General features: G+C 43.8%; 1 protein-coding gene across 4 annotated transcripts in view; it reads left to right on the top strand.

Annotated features, from left to right (window-relative positions):
* ST3GAL3 (ST3 beta-galactoside alpha-2,3-sialyltransferase 3) overlaps window positions 1–24,481 on the top strand; it is a 183,144-nt gene that overhangs the window by 8,676 nt on the left and 149,987 nt on the right. For all 4 annotated transcript variants that reach the window (XM_044383913.3, XM_026498290.4, XM_044383912.3 and 1 more), the window contains exon 2: window positions 14,753–14,897. In XM_044383913.3, the coding sequence (XP_044239848.1) occupies window positions 14,783–14,897 (115 nt within the window). In that variant the 5' untranslated portion in view covers window positions 14,753–14,782. The remainder of the gene's footprint in view (window positions 1–14,752; window positions 14,898–24,481) is intronic.

Here is a 24,481-nt window from a genome sequence, read left to right as displayed (position 1 = left end):
TGATGGGATGAATTTCGGATTCTTGAGCACGGCATCTAACGCCTCTCCTACCCTTTTACTGCTTCACCTTCTTTGCTGTAGCTTTTCCTAAATGTTACAGACAGTTGTTAATTTCCATCCTCTCATAATGTTTATCCTCTGCTTGCATCACACAGCTCTCAAGGGCAGGTACTGCCCTGTGCTCCTACTGTTGTACTCAGGTGCCTAATGATGGCTTCTGCCTGGACATGTGTTATCATGTATGTTGTATATGTTAGGCTAATACGTTACCTATTTATATGTTATATGTTATTTATTATATATAAAATACATTATATGTATGTAACACACGACATGGGCAGATCAAGAATGTGGAACTACCACAGAGGCCTGAGACATTTAAAGTTGCAACAACGAGAAGGAACATTTATCTCATTTATTTATTTGATAGAGAGAGAGTGCGTGTGTGCATGTGCGGCAGGGAGGGGCAGAGGGAGAGGGAGAAAGAGTCTTAAGCAGACTCTGTGCTGAGTGCAGAACCTTACATGGGGCTCAATCCCTCAACCCTGAGATCACGACCTGAACCAAAACCGACAGTCGGACACTTACCCGACTGAGCCACCCAGGTGCCTCTTTCTTTTCTTTTTTCTTTTTTCTCTTTTCTTTTCTTCCCTTCCCTTCCCTTCCCTTCCCTTCCCTTCCCTTCCCTTCCCTTCCCTTCTCTTCTCTTCTCTTTTCTTTTCTTTTCTTTTCTTTTTTTTCTTTTCTTTTCTTTTCTGAGCCAGCCAGGCTCTACTGATGTATTTTACACTTACAGCAACAGAACAATATAATGATGTCTATCACTAAGTCTTAATATGCCATATAACTTCAGGGTTTTGTTTTGTTTAAAGAAATAGAATGTGACACTTCCAGTAAATGTCCCCTACGTATTTTTTCCCTAGTCTCTTTCCTTGTTCACCAGAAAAAACAGTATCTTGAATTTAAAGTTTTTAAGTTCCCATACATGTTTTTATGGTTTTGCTCCATGCTCTGTGCCCACACACCGCACACAGCAGGGGCTGCTGGCAGCAGGGGCTGGCAGACGGGCTTGCAGGTGTCCCTGGAACACTGCCGTGCGTGCCCACGTGTGAGTGTTGTTCCTGACTACTCTCAGGCTACAGTTTTCTGTTTCTCGTTTTCTGGATGCATGGCCATCTCCCAGCCCCCTTCAACACCTGCCCCCACCCTTTGATCTCAGTTGACCTAGGCAAAGGAGGGTCATCTTTTCAAACATTCCAGCTGAATTTTCTCAGGACTGATTGCATTCAGCATTTTTAATCTTACACATAGAATTTACCTTTTCCAAATAAAATATCATTTCTACAACCTTGTCCCCCAAACACTGTTAAAACACAGTTAAGCAAAACCCCCTTAAAACCAAACCTTAACAGCTCCTATTCAGAAAGGGTCATTTTGTTTATTTGTTTTTTGTTTTTTGTTTTTTTTTAAAGATTTTATTTATTTATTTGACAGAGATAGAGACAGCCAGCAAGAGAGGGAACACAAGTAGGGGGAGTGGGAGAGGAAGAAGCAGGCTCATAGCGGAGGAGCCTGATGTGGGGCTCGATCCCATAACGCCGGGATCACGCCCTGAGCCGAAGGCAGACACTTAACCGCTGTGCCACCCAGGCGCCCCTGTTTATTTGTTTTTTGGGTAAAAACAAAGATGAACCGAAAGTTGTGTTCCCTTGAATCTCTCTGCATACCCCTCCCGCGAAGCCTGGCTTTTCCTCAGCTACTTCTGAAGGGAGCATCTGATCAGAGGCAAAACATTTTTCAGCTTTCCGCTCTGTCTTCTATTTTTATAACCTTGGTGGGTATCTGATTTCTACTTAGAAAGTCACTGACCACCTGTGTTACAGGAGTCTGGGTCCAATCAGGAGAGAGAAACCACATGGTACTTTGAGCAGGTAAACTTTAATGTAAGAAATATTAACTACAACAGGGATTTGGAGTAACATGAGATCAGCTAGTAAGAAGTAAAGAAATAAGCACAAGGAAGGATACTCAGTGTCATTAGCCATCAGGGGAATGCAAAGCAAAACCAGAATGAGACACTTGCCCTCACGCCCGCTCTCTCTGACTATCCATTTTTTCATATATATATTTTGCATATATACATATATATATGTAACATATATATATAACAACATATATATATAACAACATATATATATATGTTGTTCCATTTGCTTGGTTCACACCCACTAGGACAGCTATAATAAAAAAGACAGGTAATCATTAATGTTGGCACAGGTGTGGAGAAATCAGGACTCTCATACATTGCTGATGGAAATGTAAGATGGTACAGCTAGCATTTCCTCGAACAGTTCAGTGTAGAGAGTCACCATGTGACCCAGGTGTATATCACTCCTGGGTGTATACCCAAGTCCTTCTCTAGGTATATACCCAAGAGAAATTAAAATTTACGTCCGTATGAAAACTTGTACATCAGTGTTCCTGGCCCCATCATTCAGCCAGAAAGTGGAAACAACCCAAACGTCCATCAACTGATAAATGGGTAAATAAAATGTGATTTATGTTCATATGATGGAATGTTATTTGGCACTAAAAAGAAATGCAGCACTGATCCATGCTACAACATATGTGAACCCTGAAGGTACCAGGCTGGTGAAAGGAACCTGTCACAAAGGACCACATAGTGTATGATTCCATATATACAGAATGTCTGTAACCATTTGCCTATTCTGTACAACAGAAAGTAGATTAGTGGTTGCTTAGGGCTCAGAGAATGGGAAGTTGGGCAGGGGGGTGACAGCTAAAGGGGTGCAGGATATTATTTTGGAGTAATGGAAGTGTTCTAAAATTGATTGTGGTAATGTTTGCAGAACTGTGAAAATGCCAAAAGCCATCGAAATGTCTACTTTGAATGGGTGAATTGTATGGTGTGTGAATGATATCTTGATAAAGCTTTTCTAAAAGAAGTAAAGAGAACTCCAGAATAATACAGACATAGCACGTGTAAGCAGTAACCACCAGTCTGGGGCTGAGAGATGGGCTCAGCGAAGAGCTCCCAGTCCACCGCATAGCTCGTGCAGGCTGAGATGCAGACTTGGGGTGTAGTGGACATGACCGTGCCTCACTGGGTTGCATTTGAGTTACTGTGCTGCTGCATGGTGGAATTGGCTGGAAGTCAGCCTTCCGGGGTGTTGGGGGGAGGCTGTTTGCACAGAGGGGTCTCACCGGAGGCACTCTGCTGTAAAACTGCCCAAGAGGGGTGCGGAGGGCTGCTTGTTGGCTGCTGCTGCTCGTTGCTCATGGCTGGGCGTGGGAAAGCCCAGGTGTGCTGTCGGAGTCTACCCGGAGAGACACACGGGCACCCGGAGACAAAACCCCTTTTTCCTCCTGCAGTGGCTCTTCAGCACCTTTTACTGACAGAGCTCAGTATCATGCCAACCGGCAAAGAAAAATACTTCATGGCCGCAGATCCATCCTGACGGGGCCAGCCAACAGGGCAGTGGTGGAGCTGAGAGGCAGGAAGCCTGTGACACATGCGGGAGTCATCCGGACCTCAGCGTCCCCCTAGCTTCTTAATTTCCATTTGGGGGTCCCAAAGTTATCCTTGCCCCTAGGCTGTTGTGGTTTGGAGAAGCCAGGACACTGTGTCTTTGGGCCAACGCGCCCTCAGCCCAGGTCTGCCTAGTCCACTTTACGCGTCCTTGTCTGTTCTGTTTGCCCGTTTCTCTTTTTCAGGTACCAGTTATGCTCATGCTGGATCTCCTGTGACACTATTGCTGCATGTTTTTGTGTTTGGATTTGCTTTAGTAACCTTTTATACTTTCTATTCTTTTTTACTTTTTAAAAAGATTTTGTTTATTTATTTGAGAGAGAGAATGCGTGCGAGCATGTGAGCATGAGCCGGGGTGAGGAGACGGACGGGGGGAGAGGATCATGACTTGAGCCGAAGGCAGACGCTGAACCCGCTGAGCCCCCCACGTGCCCTTATTCTCTTTCATTTTATCTTTACTTGTTTTTTATCCACCATCATTTTCTTTCTCCCTCCCTCCCTCCCTTCCTTTCTCTTTAAAGATTTTACTTTTTTAAAGTGAGCTCTACATCCATCGTAGGACTCAAACCCACGATCCCAGTATCAGGAGCCGCACACTTCGCCCCCGAGTCAGTGAGGCGCCCCCGCCATTGCTTTCATGACTCTTACTGTCTTTTCAGCAGCGACCACTTCGTTATCTACCGCGAAGCCTTTTGTTTCCGTGATGGTGGTGTTCTTCTTTGTTCACTCTTCCTGAATGCTAATTTTACTTTATTTAGGAAAGTGGCGTTGTCTTAGTATTTTTTCCCTGAGCTCTCCCTTTCATGTCTGCTCTTGGTCAGCTCTTGTTTTATAGAGCCGTTTGCGAGTGGGTGGGATTGGGGTGATCTCTGTTAATGATCTTTATCTGTTCTGTAACCGCATTGCTTCTGTCCTGTGGTCTCATCTACCATGTTTTGCGCCAACCCTCCCCATTCCTTTCTTCCACTGTGTGGCAGCCGTTTGGTTTAGATCCTGTACTGATCGCCTTTCACTGTTGTTTTGATACACTCTAGCACCTCCTCAGATGAAAAAAGGTCGATGACTGGAGCCAGATCATTGGGATCTGAATCCTGGCTTTGCCATTGACCTGCTCTGTGATCCTAAACAAATAATTGAGCCTCTCTGTGCCTCAGTTTTTTCTGTATGTAATGGGAACGATAACCTGGTAGGATTGGTGAGAAGATTCAGTGAGTTAAATTGTTCAAAACTCTTAGAACTATGGTTGGTCCACGGTAAGCGCTATATGAATATTAACAATATTAACTTACCCCGCACGTTGACTTGCAATTAGAAAATGCACGGTTCTTCTGCGTAGAATAATTTAACACATTGCATATTAATTAACTACTTAAATCTGCCTAGTCATGCATAACGTCTGACTGGGAGGTATGCATTCAGCAAAAACGTTTGTTAAAAAATTGATGAGCTTTTCAGTAACTTTTTTTGGGAAGCTGGATAATAAATAGTACGGTATATAATAACTTCTGATTAGCTTGCCTCAGAAATACTCACAGGAGACACGCTCAGGAAATACTTTGTGGTTTTTGCTCTGCATACTTTTGTCATACTTGAGTTTATATCCAGTATGGCTGATATTTGAACGTCAGCAAAATTCTGACATTTGAGACTAAAAATTGTTGCCAGGTATAGTTCAGAAAATAACCACATTATAGGCTGTTTTAGAAATGACAGGACTTGTTGCAGTGAATTCAGATTTTTATACGATTTTCTTTTTATGGCTAAATTAAAATAACCTGGCATTATATACCTTTTGTCCCTCTTTTGGAGCGTACTGTCACTGACTGAATATTCTGTCCATGAGCAGATAGTTCTTGAATAGCTGCCAGGGATACCGCGGTGAACAAAGTAGATGTGCCCCTGCCCGGGTTAGCCAGAATATAAATGTTAAACAAATTACCGTAAATACTCGTAAGATTGTAAGTGCCCTGCGTCCTGGGATAAGGATAAACAGCTGCTGTGGGAGTTCATAACAGGGAGACCTAACCTCAGGTGTGGACGCGGGGGAGGCTTCTCTGCGGAATTCACCTTGAAGCTGAGGATGCGAGGCTGAGTGGGAGTTGGCGAGGTGAAGCCGGATGGCCCGGACAGCGCCAGCCTGACTTCGGGAGAGAGTGTGGGGACTGGGAAACACTGAAAGACGGTCAGTGTTGCGGACCCACTGGGGTGGGGTGGAGGGGAGGGCAAGAGACGTGGGAAGAGGCGGGCAGGGGCCACAGCACACTGAACCTTACAGGCCCCGTTAAGTGATTTGGGCCCTTACCCTAAGGATTGCGGGACATTTGTGAAGTTTAAGCCTGGGAGTGAGATAAATTCACATCAGCTGCTGTGTGGAGAATGAGTCGGAGAGGATCAAGAATGGGTATGGGAGGCTAACCGGGGGGCTGTCGTAGGAGTCCAAGCCGAAGAGTCTAGGGACTTGAAATGGGATGGTGGTAGTGAAGATGGAGGGACGGAAGGATGCAAGAAGGGTTTCAGAGGTGAAATTCACAGGACTCGGTGATTGATTATATGTGGAGGTGAGAGCGAGAAGGAGGGTCGTGTCAGGATGACTTCCAGGTCTCTGACAGGAGCACCTGTGAAGGCGTTGCCTTTTACTTGAGGTAGGGACCAGAGAAGGAAGAGGAAGTTTGGGGCGTCTCTGAAACATCTAGATGTTGCTATGGAGTAGGAAGTTCAGCAGGTGGACATGGAACTCAGAAGCAGTTCTCTAGGTGGGGGAGCTCGTGTTTGGGCTGGTCTGCGTAATGATGGCAAATTACATCACAGAAGCGGAACGAAATCGCCTTGGGGATGTCTGCAGAAGGGAACTGTTAAGACAGCCTCACCAGCACCCCAAGCTTCTCTCCTCGTTCAGAATTGCTGTGCATATGTATGGGCACACAGATCATATCTTCAGGACATTATGTTTTGGAATGTGTACAACTTATATCGTGTCTGTGTTGGAGCATGTAATTAGAAATATATTAGTTTATTCTTTAAACACACACTTCTCGAGTGTTGCCGTGTACTAGGCGTTCTGCTGTTAAATGCAGGTGATTCACAGACCTAAGTTAGAGATTCTGCTTTCAGATGGTGTACTGATTCTTTGCAGAGACAGAACAGCAGGCACAATGTTGTGTAGATGCTGGGATGCAGGTAAGCATGGGATGTTACGGGAGTAGACCCAGAGTATAGGGCTATGATTAAGGAAAGCTTCCCGAGGGAGGTGAGACTTGAACAGAGCCGTAAAGAGGAGCCAGCACTGGTGGGCAGAGAAGGCAGAGAAGGGACTGTCCCACCGTGCCGTGCTGTCTCTCCCAGTTCCAGATGCTGCAGAAAGGTCAAGGCATGGGAGGATAATAATGTCCAGTGGGGTTGACAGTTAAGAGGTCAGTGGCAAACTTAGTGACCCTCTAGGGCAGAGTATGAATTTGATTGTCTTGGTGTCCCCTGTGCTTTGCCTGACTCCTAGCACTTAGTGTTTGTTGCATCAGCTTTGGACAGGAGAGAGACACCTCCTTCTCCAAGACGAATACACGGGAAGGGGATGAGTCCAGAGCGCGGCATTCCCTTGACGGCTGAAGCGAGCTGGCTGCGGTTCTTTACCTGCGTGCTTTTCTGTGGCTGTGCAGGGAGGCCAAGTGAGCTCTACCGCCCAGACAATCCTAAGTGGTAATCTAGTGTTAGTGTTTTGTGTCTTATTCTAGTCTCTCTCTTTTCTTCCTTTTTTTTTTAATGGTTGGGTGCATGATACTTGTCTCTTTTTTCATTTAATAGTATATCATAAGCATTTCCCCATGTCATTAAAATGTTTTCATAAATTACATCTTTTTCTTTTCATAAATTACATCTTAAGTGGCTGCCAAATCTCTCATTTGGATGTTTATTCAAACACTTTTTTGAGCATTTGGTTTATTTTTTTTCCTTTTGAAATAATTTGAAATAATTACAAAAAAGTTGCAAAAATATTACAGCAAACTCCTGTATAGCCTTCAGCTAGTTTATGGTGGGGTCTATCAGATCTCTCCATTGTAAAGCTACTCTTCTCCCCTCTGTAATTAAGAAGCATCTTGTGGGCAGATACTTGAAGACTGTATAATACCCCATGTCTCAAAATTCTCCCCCTTAATTTTAGCATCTTTTGATGTTTCTTAGCTGAGTTATTACTGAAATGGTCACCAAATGGTGACTTTCTAATTACATTATTCCTTCTGTATTCATTAGTTGGCATTCTGCTCTAAGAGAGAGCTTTCTCCTCTCCTCATTTATTAGGTTCTTATTTAATGGGTTGTAATCTGTTATTATTGGTCTGAATTGCTCCAGAGCTGACCATTAGGAGCCCCTCCAGTGGGCTTCTTTTTCCTTCTGACGCGGCCTCCCCCTTTGAGCCTTTTCCTGCTTCCAGGCACCGTGGAAGATTCCAGCCTTGGCTTGTTTGTGCCTTCTTTGCCCCAGCCATGCAATCAGCCATCCTTCCAGGGATCCCTGGTTCCCATTAGGGAAGACCGGTATTTAAAAACCAAGCTCCAGGGGTGAGATGTGCTCTTTGTAATTGGGGGCATGACTGCTGCCAGGCCTTTTCGTGAAAGTGACCGGAGCTGGGGGATATATGCGTGTATCACACAAAGGCACACACACTATCTTCACTTATATTTTTGTATCTTTATTTACCAAACACCATCCGTTTATACCAATCCCTTCAACTTGAGTGCAGCCCCCAAAATTTATTCTGATCTTTCCCTTTATCTATTTGCAACTCCCGTTTCCATCATTGAGAAATCTGGCTCCTGTTAGCATCAATATATTTACTTATTTGGTTAATTCCAGTATTTCCTGTTCCCACACCCGCAGACCCCCTGACGATGACCCGAATGCCCATACACCTCTCTTCACTCCAGGTGTGCACACCTGCCTTGATTGATGCCAAAGGCTTAATGGCTTTTAGATTAAATTATTCAGAAAGGAAGACGGGGAGAGGGCTCATGCCTTTTCATGGCTGCATAATCCTCTGTTCTGTGGGTATACCATAGGTTATTCAATCCCTATTGAAGGACTTACTCTCTTACATTACAAATAGTGCTGCAGTGAATAGCCATGTGCATAAGTCATTTTGAATTTTGTTAGTGTATCTTTGGGGTAGTTTCTTTTTTTAAAAAATATTTATTTATTTTAGAGAGGAGGAGAAAGAGCAAGAGCGCGTGTGAGCTGGGGGAGGGGCAGAGAGAGGGAGAGTGAGAATCTCAAGCAGACTCTGCGTTGAATGCAGAGCCCAGTGTGGGGCTCGATCCCATGACCCTGAGATCATGACCTGAGCCAACATCAAGAGTAGGACACGCAACCGACTGAGCCACCCAGGCGCCCTTGGGATAGTTTCTTAAGAGTGAAATTATTGGGGTAAAGGGCAAAAGCATGTGTAATTTCGTTAGGCATGGCGCAGTCTTTCCCACCACCAAGCAGTGTGTGAGAAGACCGGTTCCCCCGCAGCCTCAAGCTTTTGTCCTAGCAGTGAGTTTGAGATGTCATCTCTTTCAGAACCTTGAGTTGTTCTTTTCCTTGGCTCGAAGGTTTTGACTTAGTTGCAGCTCTTACTTGCTTCTTTGTATGTCGCCCACTTTTGGAAATCAGGTTCCTCTTTGGGTGTCTGTTCTACCTCTTTATTTGAATGGAAAAGCTGGAAGTAAAGTAGGTGATTAGTTCAGCCTTCTCCCTGGGGCGTCTGCTGCATGGACGGGGGACTCTGTTGACCGACCGATGGTCATGTGTCTGCTGGAGCTTTAGGCTGCAGTCACCGTGTGGTATCTGCATTCAGGACAGGAAGACGAGGGAGGGGCTGGGACCAGCTGCCTTCTGAAAGGGAAGGCTTTCCAACAGCTACCAGCCTTGTGTAGGCAGGCTACCTATACCGTCAGTTTGTTTTCACTCGGAACACCGGATGGGAGACGTGGTCCTTTGTGTTGCTGGAATTGCAAGTCTCTAATTTCTATTTCCATTTGAAAACTTTGTATGTTTGTTATGTGCATAAATATAAAAATTAAAAATAAATATACTAATAAGTAGATAGTGAGACACACACCCCTCCACTTTTCGGAGACAGACATTGTCTACAGTTTGGTGCATATTAAGTGTGTACTAAATACGTAACCTTAATTTTCAGTATTACTGTTGCCCTTGTCTGTCACCACCCGTATGTGGCCACACATACACGTACATTACTATTCTACAACTCGATGTTTTTCGTTTAGCCGCATGGAGCAGACGTTTTTCCCATGTCAGGACGAACAGCTGTGCGGCATTCTGTCTAGCTGGTGCATCATACTCAGTACTTGTTATTCTCCTGCCCTCGTTGATCCACCTTGTATCCTCTGTGCTGGTGACTGACCTCTGAGAAGGGCATCGTCTGGGCTTCCCTGCGCTCTGGCTTCCAGTTGGAATCAGCTGATAAAAGACACTGACAGGGATCAGAGGGCGAGTGATGAGAGAAGTCAGAGCATTTATCGCCCTCTGCCCCTTGCTGGGGCTCCAGGAGCCGCTGAGCCCTCCGTCAAGCACTGCTCCTGGTGGCTGGCCTCTCTTTCCCCAGGACACCCTTCTGCCTCTTCCTCTTTCACCTTGAAGGCAGGAGTAGCTTCGTACTGTTGAGAGTCCCTGGACGCTTCACCACCCCTGGTCGGTTCCTTTAACTCTAATCACATAGCTATAAAAAAACCCATGATTAGGGGTGCCTGGGTGGCACAGCGGTTAAGCGTCTGCCTTCGGCTCAGGGCGTGGTCCCGGTGTTCTGGGTTCGAGCCCCACATCAGGCTCCTCTGCTATGAGCCTGCTTCTTCCTCTCCCACTCCCCCTGCTTGTGTTCCCTCTCTCGCTGGCTGTCTCTATCTCTGTTAAATAAATAAATAAAATCTTTAAAAAAAAAAAAAAAAAAACAACCCATGATTAACTTCCTTTGGTTAATTCCTTTGTGTGTGCCATCTGTTTCCTGCCCCCACCCCCACTGACCTAGATGTCACTGTGTAGACGTACCGTAATTCATTTGTTTGGTTCCCTGTTGATGGGCATTTGAATTTTTTTCTAGTATTGTGTTCTTGTAATGAGTGTTGCCAGTGCATGTTCAGGTGCATATCTTGTAAAGCATCTGTTGGAATGTTGCTGTAGGAAAAGTCACCCAACGAGGAATGCGGGGTCGAGGTGCGTGAGTGTTGTAAATTTCAGTAGCTATTGCCCAGTTGCTCCTGAAAGAGTCCGCCAGTTTACATTTCTAAAATGCGTTATTTGATTTTTTTTAATATTAAAAAATTAGGTGCTGGACACCTGGGTGGCTCAGTCGGTTAAGCAAACAACTCTTGGTTTCCGCTCAGGTCACGATCTCAGGGTTGTGAGATCAGGTCGGGCTCTGCGCTGAGTGTGGAGTCTGCTTAAGATTCTCTCTCCCTCTGCCTCTGCCCCTCTGGTTCGTGTTCTCTCTCTCTCTCAAATAAATAACTCTTAAAAAAATTATAGAGGTAATACTTGTGACTTACAACAAATAAATTTAACTTAGAAGTATGTGAAGGGAAAAGTACTTCCCATTGTTTCATCCTGTTTCCTGGAGATAACCACATCAGTGGTTAGCTGTGTATCCTACCATGATTTTTTTTTCTTTATGAAATTTATATGCTTATCATAGAGTAAATTCATGTGTAGATAGATAAAGTAAATTCATTTGTATATGTGTATGTATCTCTCTCTTCTGAGAGCTCATTTGTAGATTCTTACTCTGTTCTGCTGACCTATTTCTCTTTTCCTGTGCCAGTACCCATCTATCTTAAGAATTACAGCTTTGGGGGCGCCTGGGTGGCACAGCGGTTAAGCGTCTGCCTTTGGCTCAGGGCGTGATCCCGGCGTTGTGGGATCGAGCCCCACATCAGGCTCCTCCGCTAGGAGCCTGCTTCTTCTTCTCCCACTCCCCCTGCTTGTGTTCCCTCTCTCGCTGGCTGTCTCTATCTCTGTCGAATAAATCAATAAAATCTTAAAAAAAAAAAAAAAGAATTACAGCTTTGAGTCAGTTTTGATATCTGGTAAGGCAAATCCTCATCTCATTATTTTTTTTTTTTAAAGATTTTATTTATTTGGCAGAGATAGAGACAGCCAGCGAGAGCGGGAACACAAGCAGGGGGAGTGGGAGAGGAAGAAGCAGGCTCACAGCGGAGGAGCCTGATGTGGGGCTCGATCCCATAACGCCGGGATCACGCCCTGAGCCGAAGGCAGATGCTTAACCGCTGTGCCACCCAGGCGCCCCTCATTATTTTTTATTTAAAAAAATTTGGGGGCTCTTCTTGGGCATTAAGTCTTCAGATTAACTATAGATTTAAGTTAAAAAAACAAAACAAAACATGGGTTCTGACTGGAGTCAGACTGAATTTATAGAGAACAGACATATTTCCAATATTGAAATTTCTCACATAGGAGCCTAGTATGTGTCTTCATTTATTCAGATCTCTTATGTCTGTTGGTGAAAATCTTGCCCATTTCCTCCTGTTTATTTTTAGGTATTCATAGATTTTGTTGCCATCATGAATGGAATTCTTCCCCTTACATCGTCTCATCAGTATTGCTGGTATAGTTTTTAAGAAGCTGTTGATTTTTTAAAAATTTAAATTCAATTAGCCAACATACAGTACATTATTAGTTTCAGATGTAGAGTTGAGTAATTCATCAGTTGCATATAGCACCCAGGGCTCATCATATCCTGTGCCCCCATTAATGCCTGTCAGTCAGTCACCCCATCCCCCCACCCCCCTCCGCTCCAGCAACTCTCACTTTGTTTCTTATAGCTAACAGTCTCTCTGATTTCTTCCCATTCAGTTTCCCCACCCTTCCCCTATGATCCTCTGTGCTATTTCTTATATTCGTCATATGAGTGAAACCATATGATAATTGTCTTTCTCTGACTGACTTATTTTGCTCAGCATAATACCCTCCAGATCCATCCACGTGGTTGCAAATGGCAAGATTTCATTTCTTTTTTTTTGACTGCTGAGTAATATTCCATTGTATATATGAATCACATCTTCTTTATTCATTCATCTGTTGATAGACATCTGGGCTCTTTCCACAGTTTGGCTGTTGTGCACATTGCTGCTGTGAACATTGGGGTGCAGGTGTCCCTTCGGATCACTACATTTGTATCTTTGGGGTAAAAACCTAGTAGTGCAGTTGCTGGGTCGTAGAGTAGCTCTATTTTTAACTTCTTGAGGAACCTCCAAGAAGCTGTTGATTTTTGTGGGGCACCTGACTGGCTCAGTTGGAAGAACATGTGACTCTTAATCTTGGGGTCATGAATTCAAGCCCCATGTGGGGTGTAGATTACTTAAATAAATAAAACTTAAAAAAAAGAGGCTGTTGATTTTTTGCAAATCTTATAATCACCTACTTATTAGTTCTAATGGTTTTTTAGTTGATTCTCTTGGCTTTTCTGGGTGGACAATTAAATCTGCAAATGATAACTTTTTATTACTTTGTTTATAATATTTATATGTAATTTCTTTCTCATATGTTATTTCCTGGCTAAGATATCTGAGTGAGGTAGGGGGTGATCCTGGGAAGTCTTCCCCGCCAATGTTCCATTTCAGGTGAGCATCAGGGAATGTGCCACAGGCCAAACAGCAGTGTGGTGGAGAATGTCCCAGGCAGGCCTAGAGGAGAGAAACAACAAGGCTACATTCAGTGAGTTGGAAGAAGAAATGCACAGGACACAGACAAGGTTAGGTGGTGCAAGAGATGGTTTGGAGAGTAAACTAGGGGCGCAGTCAGAAGCTGCTAGACTCTAAGGAGCAGTTACTTTATTTTAAAGGAATTGAGAATTTAATGAAAGGTGTGTGAAGCAGAATGGCACCCCAAAGATGTCCACTCCTGAATCGCTGGAATCCGTAAATAAGTTCCCTTATGTGGCTGAAGGGACTTTGCAGATGCGATTAAGACTACAGACCTTAAAACAGGGAGATTATTCTGGATTCTTCAAGTGGGCCCAACCTAATCACATGAGCCTGAGAAGCAAAGAAGTTTCTCTGGCTGGACGCAGAAGCAAGATGTGGTAGAAGGGGAAGTTGGAGAGATTCGGAGTGAGAGGGACCTCACCTACTGTGGCTGTAGGGGGCCCAGTGGAAAATATGCGAGGGAGTACAGGAGCAGAGACTGTGTGAGAACCAGCGGGGAGATGGGGACCTGGGCCCTGCAGCTGCAGGGAATTGCATTCGGCCAGTAGCTGGACTGAGTGAGCTTGGAGGCGGCTTCATTTTCAGAGTCTGAGAGTGGAGCACAGCCCTGCTGCCCCTTGGTTTGGCCCTTGGAGACCCCACTCAGAGGACCCTGCAGAGCCACACTGTACCTGGACTTTGGGCCTCCAGAACTCTGAGATAATAAAGTCATGTTGTTTTCAGCCGCTGAGTCTGTGGTACTCTGTGTCAGCCTCAGTGGAACTCTGACACAAAGGGGTTTAAGTAGGAGAGTAATGTCAGATTTTGTGTTATTAATGGATCAGTCCTCTTTCTTTCTTTCTTTCTTTTTTTTTTTTTAAGATTTTATTTATTTATTGGACAGAGAGAGAGAGACAGCGAGAGAGGGAACACAAGCAGGGGGAGTGGGAGAGGGAGAAGAAGGCCTCCCGCTGAGCAGGGAGCCTGATGCGGGGCTGGATCCCAGGACGCTGGGATCGTGACCTGAGCCGAAGGCAGACGCTTAACCGACTGAGCCACCCAGGCGCTCCATGGATCGGTCCTACTTCTGTGAGGAAAATGGATTTGGGAGAGTGCAGTTTGGAGGTGGGGAGCTTGTCTCTGGGAACACAGTGGTGGCGTGGACTAGAGTAGTGATGGGGGGGGCAGGGGGTGTCACTGGGGGTTTCTCTGGCATGTTGGAATTGCCAGAATTTGGTCATTGATTGGCTGCTGGGAATGAGGGAGAGGAGCGACGCAGGGATGATTGCTGATTTCTGGCTTGGATACTGAGGGACTGGTGAAGCTGTTTCTTGAGACCAGGACTAGCCGGTTGGAGGATGCCACGTCAGGACCTCAGTGGTAACTCTAGGTGGCTCTTCATTTGGAAATTCTGCTGTAAGCACTTATTTTAAGGTAGCGTATATCAACACAGTGATTGCTTTATCCTCTAAGACCTCCATTGGTTTATTTTTTATTTTTTATTTTTTAGGTCATGTAGGAAATCGTAAATCATGTGAAGATGGGACTCTTGGTATTTGTGCGCAATCTGCTGCTAGCCCTCTGCCTTTTTCTGGTACTGGGATTTTTGTATTATTCTGCGTGGAAGCTGCATTTACTCCAGTGGGAGGACTCCAGTAAGTATGGTCGCTCCAGCCTGCCCCCAGGAAAAGCCCGGCACAGAGCGGTAACTGGGTGTTCAGGGGCTGCAGTGCTCTCACATGCTTCAGAGACGGGCAGGGAGAGGAGGCCGCGCACTCCCGGGACGGAGAGGCGCAGACGTTGCCTGCCATTTTTGTTGCTGTAGGTTGAGAACTTTGATGTTTTTCAAAAACCGCATGCCATGGCATACCCTTCTATGATCGCAGTGAACACATGCTATTCTGCAATGAAACCCCAAACTCTACCAGTACGTCCAGTTTTCGAGTGCTGTTCTTTTCAATTACTGTGCTGTCTTGCCACTCGCCTTTGTGTTCACTGCCTCAGGGCTGGGGATTGAAGTTGGTTTTCTCCTGCCCATAAAACACTCACCTCTACCTTTTCGTTGAGTTTTCAGTTTTCAGTTTAATATCGCCTTTGCTTTACTTTGCCTGCCTAATTGTTTTGCCCTCGCTGGCACTGACCTTGTACCTGAATAGAATAATGCCCCCCCCAATCCCTTTCTTTGGCTTGTGCCTGTGGCCTCTGTGCTACACAGCGCTTCCCACCTAGCCTTTTGCTCCCCTCTGACTTGGTTTTGACCCATCCAGTGTGGCCTGTGTTGTGGGTTTAGGCTTGCGGTTGAAGGGCTCATTTTGGACGCACTGACGTCCGCACGTCCTCTTCTGGGATGTAGCTTGAAGTACCACACAGTGGCCATAAGTACTTGTCCTTTTGGTTCTTTTGGCTGATGGCTGTCTGAGCTTGGTGCAGGAGATACTGGGTAGTGGGTCCTGATTCCTAGTGAATGTGATTTCTCTAAGATAGTTTTCTTTTTACAAACACCAACTGGATACCAGTGCAGAATTTCCTCACGAGTAGAGTCAGTCTCTAGGTGTGAGGTTCAAACGAGTTTGAATGAGTTGGAAGAGGCAGCTGGCAATTGGTCTGCTGGTGTACTGAGACCTTAATATGGGAACCGTTCCTATGCAGTAGTTTGTTTATTTCTTACCTGACCCAAACTCCTGAAGCCGCTTCAAGCCAATTTTTTGAAATGTAGTGTTATATCTTTAATTTCTTATTTTATGTTTAATGTTTAAGTGCCTCTTAAATACTTAGCTTATAATTTTAACTAATTACTTTGGGTTTCCAGAATTTATTTAAATTTCTCTGTTCCAACTTATTTTTAAAATCAAGGAGACTACCCAGAATAAAGTGTTTGTGTCGGGGCAGGACAAAATTCTATAGTGAAAGGCACTGTCTATACCCATAATGGATGGATTCATCTGTATCCATAAAATAGATAGGGATGGATTCAAGGAATGGAGGTCTTCTTTTCTGTTGAGAGCTACTGACCTGTAGACAACATAACCAAGAATTAGATAATATTTTCCCAGAGAAGTTGAGAGGACATTAACTTTATGGAAGACCTATTATATATCAGGTTTTAGGCTAGACAGCTTACAAATTTAAGTTAATTTACTTCTCACTCTTGGGGCACCTGGGGGGCTCAGTTGGTTAAGCGGCTACTTTCAGCTCAGGTCATGATCTCAGGGTCCTGGGATCGAGCCCCGCATCGAGTTCCCTACTCAGCAGCGAGTCTGCTTCTCCCTCTGCTCCTCCCCCCTGCTCTGCTCCCCCCCCCCACCTCAAATAAATAAATAAATAAATAAATAATCTTAAAAAAAAATTTTGCTTCTCACTCTAACCACGTGAAGATGCCATTATCCCTGTTTTCCAGCTGAGCAAACAGAAGTATTTAATTAATTTACCTAAATTACACAGCTAATTATTAGAGCTGGAATTGAATCCTTTTTTTAAAGATTTTATTTATTTATGTGACAGAGAGACAGCCAGTGAGAGAGGGAATACAAGCAGGGGGAGCGGGAGAAGAGGCAGGCTTCCAGCGGAGGAGCCTGATGCGGGGCTCAATCCCAGAACACCGGGATCATGCCCTGAGCCGAAGGCAGACGCTTAATGACTGTGCCACCCAGGCACCCCTCGATTGGAATTGAATCCTGATTTGTCTTTATTTAAAAAAATTTTTTTTAAAGATTATCTGCGAGAGAGAGCACAAGCAGGAGACAGAGGCAGGGGGAGAGGGAGAAGCAGGCTCTCTGCTGAGCAGGGATCCTGATGTGGGGCTCGATCCCAGGACCCTGGGATCACGACCTGAGCTGAAGGCAGATGTTTAACCAACTGAGGCACTCAGGTGTCCCTATTTTTTAAAAAAATTTAAAGTATTTTATTTATTTATTTTAGAGGGAGAGAGAGCGTGTGCGCGCGCATGCAAGCAAGTGGGAGATTGAGAGAATTTTGAGCAGACTGTGGGCTGAGCGCAGAGCCCTCCACGGGGCTCCATCTCACAATCCTGAGGTCATGAGATCATGACCTTGGCCGGTATCAAGAGTCGGATGCTTAACTGAGTGAGCCGCCCAGGCGCCCCCTGATCTGTCTTTAAAACCTATATGCATTGTGTTATTGAAAAGTACAATAAGTACAAAGACTAAGGATAGGATTGAATTCTGTATTCTGATTGGTAAGAAGAGAGGAGAGGGACTCAAGAAGAAACAGCATCAGGAGGGCGGTGGAGAAAGAAAAAGGAAGGGAAGTAAGGGGAAGGGAAAGAAAGTGCTTCAGATGACAGGCACTTATGAGCTTGTGACGTGGCGCTGTCTGCTCGGGAGTGCTGTAGGCTTGCTTCAGTGGTTTAAGGACAGCTGTCTGCTTTCCTTTGAGTGAATTATCAGCTGACTAAGCACTATTTGCATCTTTTTGTTATTCCGACTTCCAAGCCTTTCAGATACTTGACTTTGAATAGGTTGTTTCAGACCGTCTTACTGTAGCATATTGTTTTCTGTGCTGTCACATCCGAGAGCAGGGTAATAATGTCTAACTCTTGATGGCTTACCAAGGCGGAGAAGGGACCTTGACTCCATACAGAGTCGGCTGGAGGGAGCTCCCTACGGCAGAGAGATCACTGCTGGGGAGGGAGAGTTAGGCTCTGGTTAATACTGGTGCTGCCGCTAATAATGGGGGTAGTGAGTGACTTAGTGAGTGTCTGCAGTGTAATGAGAACTTCACAGCCCTAATTTCATTTGATCCTCATAGTTTAGATTGATCATTACTACCCTGTCTTACAGACGTAGACGCTGAGGCTTCAAAGAGGCTCAGTAAGAGCTTGTATGTCTTCCACGTGAGGCATCTACAAGTTTGAAAAATAAATGTCTCTAGCACTATGTTTCCTTAATTTTTATACTTTTTATGACTTACCAAGGTTATGTATTGGCATTCCTTCATAGTGGTGGGGGGCCTAGAGATTTTTATTATTAAGTTATTCATTTAATAAGTAGTATATTCCTGTTATGGTCCACATGCTGTTCTATGCAGCTGGATGTGAGATGCATAGACCCTTCTGCTCGCAGCCCATAACACGAGAAAGAAAGAAAGCAGCTCTTGTATGTTGCATTCTAAAAGAGATGTCTGTATGAAATGCCATGTTGGAGCGTAGAGTCCCTTCTGGATGGAAAATTTTATGATGTCATTAATCCCAAGACGTACTGTGGCAGGATGCAGACTGCTTTGTTTTGAGCAGCTTAGAGCTGTGAGTGGTCATGTCTTGGTCACATTGCTAGGACTTGGGTCAGATGCTTCACCTGAAAGACTTTAAGTACAAGATTGGTCTAGTTATTAACCTGTTTTTAAATGTATTTTTTATTACATAGGCTCCCCGCCTACCATGGAGCCCAGTGCGGGGCCTGAACTCATGACCCTGGGATCAAGACCTGAGCCGAGATCAAGAGTTGAGCACTCAACTGACTGAGCGACCCAGGCACCCCTCGACCTGTCGTTAAAAGTTCTGTAGCTTGGGGCACCTGGGTGGCTCAGTCAGTAGAGATCATGCGACTCTTGGTGTCAGGGTCATGAGTTCAAGCCCCATGTTGGGCACGGAGCCTCCTTCATACAAACAAACACCCACCAACAAAACAACAACAACACTGAGATACCGCCACATATCTATTAGAATGGCCAAAATCCGGGACACTGACAACGGCAAGTGCTGGCGAGGATGTAGGGCACAGGAGCTCTCGTTCATTGCTGACGGGAATGCAACATGGTACAGTGACTCTGGAAGACAGTGTGGCAGTTTCTTATAATTCTAAAGATACTCTTGTTCTGTGATCCAGTCACATTCCTGGGTATTTACCCAAAGGAGCTGAAAGCTTATGTTCACAAAAAAACCCTGCATACAGATGTTTACAGCAGCTATATTCGTGATTGCCAGAACTTGGAAGCAACGAAGATGTCCTTTAGTAGTTGAATGGATAAAGAAACTGCGGGAGATCCAGACAATGGAATATTATTAAGAGCTAAAAAGAAATAAACTATCAAGTTATGAAAAGACATGGAAGAGCCTTTAATGCATATTTTTTTTTGAAGATTTTATTTATTTATTTGAGAGAGAGAGAAAGAGACAGAGATAGTGACAAAGAGCACAAATGGGGAGGAGAGGGAGAAGCAGGCTCCCCGCTGAGCAGGGAGCCTGGTGTGTGGCTGGATCCCAAGACCCTGAGACCACGACCTGAGCCAAAGGCAAATGCTTAACCGACTGAGCCACCCAGGCACCCCCTTAAATGCATATTTCTAAGTGAAAGACGCCAATCTGAAAATGCTACGTACCGCATGATTCCAACTATATGACATTTCTGGAAAAGGCATAGCTATGGAGACAATAAAAAGATTAGTGGTTGCCAAGGTTGGAAGTGAGGGGAGTTACATATAGGCAGGGCATAGAGAATTTTTAGGGTGGTAAATCTGTGTGATAACAGAATGATGCATATGTTTTTGTACTTTTGTCCAAACACATAGAATACCCAGCACGAAGCATAAACCCTTACGTTCACTGTGGACTTTTGGTAATTATGATGTGTCAGTGTAGGCTGATTACTTTTGAAAGTATACCACTCTGATGAGGGATATTGATGATGGGGGAGCATATACATGTGAGGGGGCTGGAGATATAGGGGAGATCTCTGTACTTACCCCTCAATTAGCTGTGAACCCAGTACTAGTAGCTCTAAAAAAATAGTCTTAATAAAAAAAGAAGTCCTGTAGAATTATTATACCTTTGTGTATGTGTGTGCCTGTATACACACACATATATAGTATGATAAAAATATATACGTACATGTATGTAACTTAATGAACAAATCACAGTCTTAGGAGGAGTTGGGTACACTTCAGTTTCATCATCTCCAAAATGGAGACAAAATACGGACATTTCTCTTGGCTCTGATGCTTTATTCAGATCAGGCCTTGTAGGAGATTTGGGTAGTTGCCTCTTATCAGTAGACCTAGTACTTATGGTCCATTTCATGGAAACTTTACATATTTTATTTTTATCTATTCGTATTTCATAAATTAAAGTGAATGTTTTATAGGAGTAGGATTAATTTCTTATGAGACCTTTAAAAATTCATACTACCACGTTTATCAATATAGCAACTCCCTCTGTGTTCTTGCCTATATTTACAAAAGATCATAACAAGAGAGATTATAAAATATGCATTATTGATCTGATTACTATGGAGAATACCATCTGGTGAGTAAGTTGGGGTTTGGATCTGATATTGGGACAAGGGTAGATTAAGTTTAGCTTATAGACATAGGAAGTTATATTAACTCTTAGTTTTCCATCTTAAAAATGAAATGGAGGCTGGCATTTTTAGCCGGTAGCATAGGGTGCCCCTCTGCTTCTTATGATGATGGCATCACTGGCATTAGGCCAGCCCTCTCCTATAGTTATAACTCTGGACAGAATAAATGAAGCAACTCTGGTCAAGCAGTGGACAGTAGGCAGTATAAAATTTTATTCTCTAAGAAAAGGGAAACTCATAAGGTGAGAGCCCCACAGTTCTCTTGGGGTGTGGGGGCAGTTTCCCAACCCTGTGGAAAGAGCTGGAATCTGAACAGGCTGGAGTGATTCCAAGTGGCCAAGGAGGCAGGAATCAGCGCTTAGGGCGGCTGATGTGGTTGGAGTCCATGAGATGGGTCATCACGGAGCAGGGAATTGTTCAGAGGCAGCGTCTCGGAAGTCTGGGGATGGAGGTAGTTCCTGTGAGTCTAGCTGAGGACTGGGCTGAATGTGCACAGGGCAAAACCACCTGAAATAGGAGTAGAGGTCAAGCTGTGTGGTGGGTAGCTGAAGCGTCAGGGTCTTTGAAGCTCATTAGCCCTTTACTATCCCCGGCATTGAGATACCAGAAAGGCCGTGTCTTGAGAATAAAGATCTCACTCTAGAGTAAGATCTGCTCACGACTCACCCTAACAAGATGAAAACCAAGCCCCAGCAGTGCAGATTTTGAAGGCTGGGTCCCATCAAGTTAGAGAAGTCAAACATGCCAAGGATTTCCTCAGATCCACACTGAACATAGCATAGACTCATGCCTACACAAATTCAAAGTCAGGCAGTAATTGAACTGCCTGTTAAAATACAAATCGATGCTCTTCAGTATTCATAGTTTCCACATGCCGTATCCACCGTGTCAGTGTTCAGTGAAAACACAGAGAGAAAAAATATGGAAGAAAATGAACAACCTCAGGGACCTGTGGCACAATATAAAATTATCTAATATGTACGAGTATTAGAAAAAAATTTAAAGACTATAATGGCTGAAAACTTCCTAAGTTTGGTGAAAAACATTGGGTTCCAGATCTAAGAAGCTCAGCAAACTTTAAGGATAAATATTGGGAAAATCTAGGCACATCATAGTCAAACATCTGAAATCTAAAGTGAAAAAATTGAAAATGGAGAGAAAGAAACATTCTAATGGGGGTAAGAAATGCCACTGACCCTTCATCGTAAACAGTGGAGTTCACCCAATGAAAGATCCTTAAAATGCTGAAAGAAAAATACCAAACACCTCTTGACCCAGAATTCTTTATCTGTTGAATGTATCCTTCAAAAATGAGGATGAAATGAAGACATTTTTTTCAAACAAAGAAAAGTTAAGAGAATTTGCTGCTAGCAGAACGGCGTTACAAAAAAATACTAACGGATATCCTTTGGGACACCAGGATGTGAGACCAGATGGAAACTTGGATCTATGGGAAAAAATGAAGATCACTGGAAATGGTAAAAATAATGGGCAAATATAAAAGACTCTTTCATTTTTTCTCGTAATTCGCTTAAAAGACATTTGCTTAAAGCAAACATAATAACCATATGGAATGAGGTTATGTAGGAGTAAGATGTGACAAAACTTGCCCAAGGAATGGGGAGAGGGAGCTAAGTGGAACCTTACTGTTGTAAGGTTATTACGTTTGTGAAAAATAAAAAGTAGAAAGTAGGGATATTGTGTATAAGGTGAGGAGAGAGTAAAATAAGAGGTATGAAATGTCAGATGCAAAGAGGCATTATATTCACTCTAAATAGTGTCTGATAAGTTAAAGATGTGTATTCTTCAGTAGAACTCCTTGGTAGAACACAACAGCAGCAAACCCCCAATATATATCTAAGAAGCCAAAGAAGAAATAAAAAGCACTAAAAAAATATTCAGTTAACCCCAAAGAAAGTAGGAAAACAGCAATATAAGAGCACAAAACAGAAGAGAGAAATGGAAAACAAATGGTAAGACAGTTGACTTATTTCTGACTTTATCAACAATGACATTTACATGCGAATGGATTAAAGTTCCAGCTGAAGGCAGAAATGGCCGAATAGTTAGCAAAGCATGATGTGTGTCCTGATATGAGAGGCCTGTATTTTAAATTTAAAAACAGGTTCAAAGTCGGGTCACCTGGGTGGCACAGTCGGCTGAGCATCGACTCTTGTTTTCAGCTCAGGTCATGATCTCGGGGTCATGATCTTGGGGTCGTGGGATCGAACCCCACATCGGGCTCCGCACTCAGCACTGAGTCTGCTTTTCTCTCCCTCTCCCTCTGCCTTTCTTCCACCACTCCCACCCCATGCTCTCTCTTTTGAAAATAAATAAATCTTAAAAAAAACCAAAACAGGTTCAGATTTAAAGGATGGAAAATATATAAACAATAAGCATAGGGAAGCTGGCATAGCTATATTAATTTCAGCACGTACCTTAAGAAAGAATATTATAAGAGATTACAGAGGGTCATTACATAATGATAAAAAGAGCAATTTACCAGGAAGACACACATCAATATGTATGTACCTAATCAGAGAGCATCAAACTTCATTAAGCAAAAACCGTTAAGACTAAAAGGGAGAAAAGGACAAATCCACCATCATGTTCAAAAATATTAATACCCCTCTTTCAGTAATTGATAAAATAAGTAAAAAATCTGTAAGGATATAGAAGATCTCGGGGCACCTGGGTGGCGCAGTCGTTGGGCGTCTGCCTTCGGCTCAGGGCGTGACCCCGGCGTTACGGGATCGAGCCCCACATCAGGCTCCTCTGCTATGAGCCTGCTTCTTCCTCTCCCACTCCCCCTGCTGTGTTCCCTCTCTCGCTGGCTGTCTCTCTCTGTCAAATAAATAAATAAAATCTTAAAAAAAGAAGATCTAAGCAACTCTGTGAAGTACCTTTATCTAATTGACACTTATAGGACACTTTACCCAATAACGGCAGAATACACCTTTGTTCCAAGCGTGCACAGAATGTTCATTGAGATTTTTGTGCTATTGAGGACATCGTAGACAACGATGAAGTTAATATGCAGATAATACACTGGGAGAAGAACATTTTAATATTTGTATGTTAACTATACTGGAATTAAAATTAAAAAGAAATTTCGCTAGGGTTGGTATTTAGAATATACAAGGAATTCCTGCAAATCAAGCAGAAAAAGGCAGCATTCCTAGTAGAAAATGGGCAAAGAGGGACACCTGGGTGGCTCAGTTGGTTAAGCCACCAACTCTTGATTTTGGCTCAGGTTGTGCTTTGGGGTTCTGAGATTGAGTGTCCCCCGTGCAGCTCTGCACTTAGCGCGGAGTCTTTTCCCTTTCCCTCTGCTCCTCCCCCTGCTCTCTCTCTCAAATAAATAAATAAATAAATAAATAAATAAAATCTTAAAAAAAAAAAAAAAGGAAAATGGGCAAAGAGTTAGAAGAATTTACAGAATAAACCTATAGGCTAAGCATAGGAATAGATATTCAAACTCATGGGCTATAACAAATACTAAAATTAAAACAAGATACTACTTTATACCTCTTACACTGACAAAAGAAGAAAGCTGGATAATGGCCAGTGTGGCAGGAACGTGAGAATATAGTAACCAGTATTCTTTGCTGGAGGGAAAGTAAAGTGGCAAAGCCATCCGGAACACGGTCTTGTGATAATTAGTCAGCTGACGTACACACACGTCTTTTAGCTCAGCAAGTCTGCTCCTCTATATTCCATGGCACTTATCAGATACATGCATTATTTGTGTGCCCAGGGAGTTGACGGATGAGTGTGCTTCCATCCTAGGTGTAGGGGTGAATAGGCAAAAAGCAGGGTATTTATATCATGAAATGATTTGCAGCTGTTCGAAGTAACAGATCCTATATACATGAAACAACATGGATGGAACTTTAAAAACGTAGTTTAAGTCACAAATGAAACAA

The sequence above is a fragment of the Ursus arctos genome, unplaced genomic scaffold (genome assembly GCF_023065955.2).
Source record: "Ursus arctos isolate Adak ecotype North America unplaced genomic scaffold, UrsArc2.0 scaffold_12, whole genome shotgun sequence".
NCBI lineage: Eukaryota > Metazoa > Chordata > Mammalia > Carnivora > Ursidae > Ursus > Ursus arctos.
This window is presented reverse-complemented; position numbering and strand designations above follow the sequence as displayed.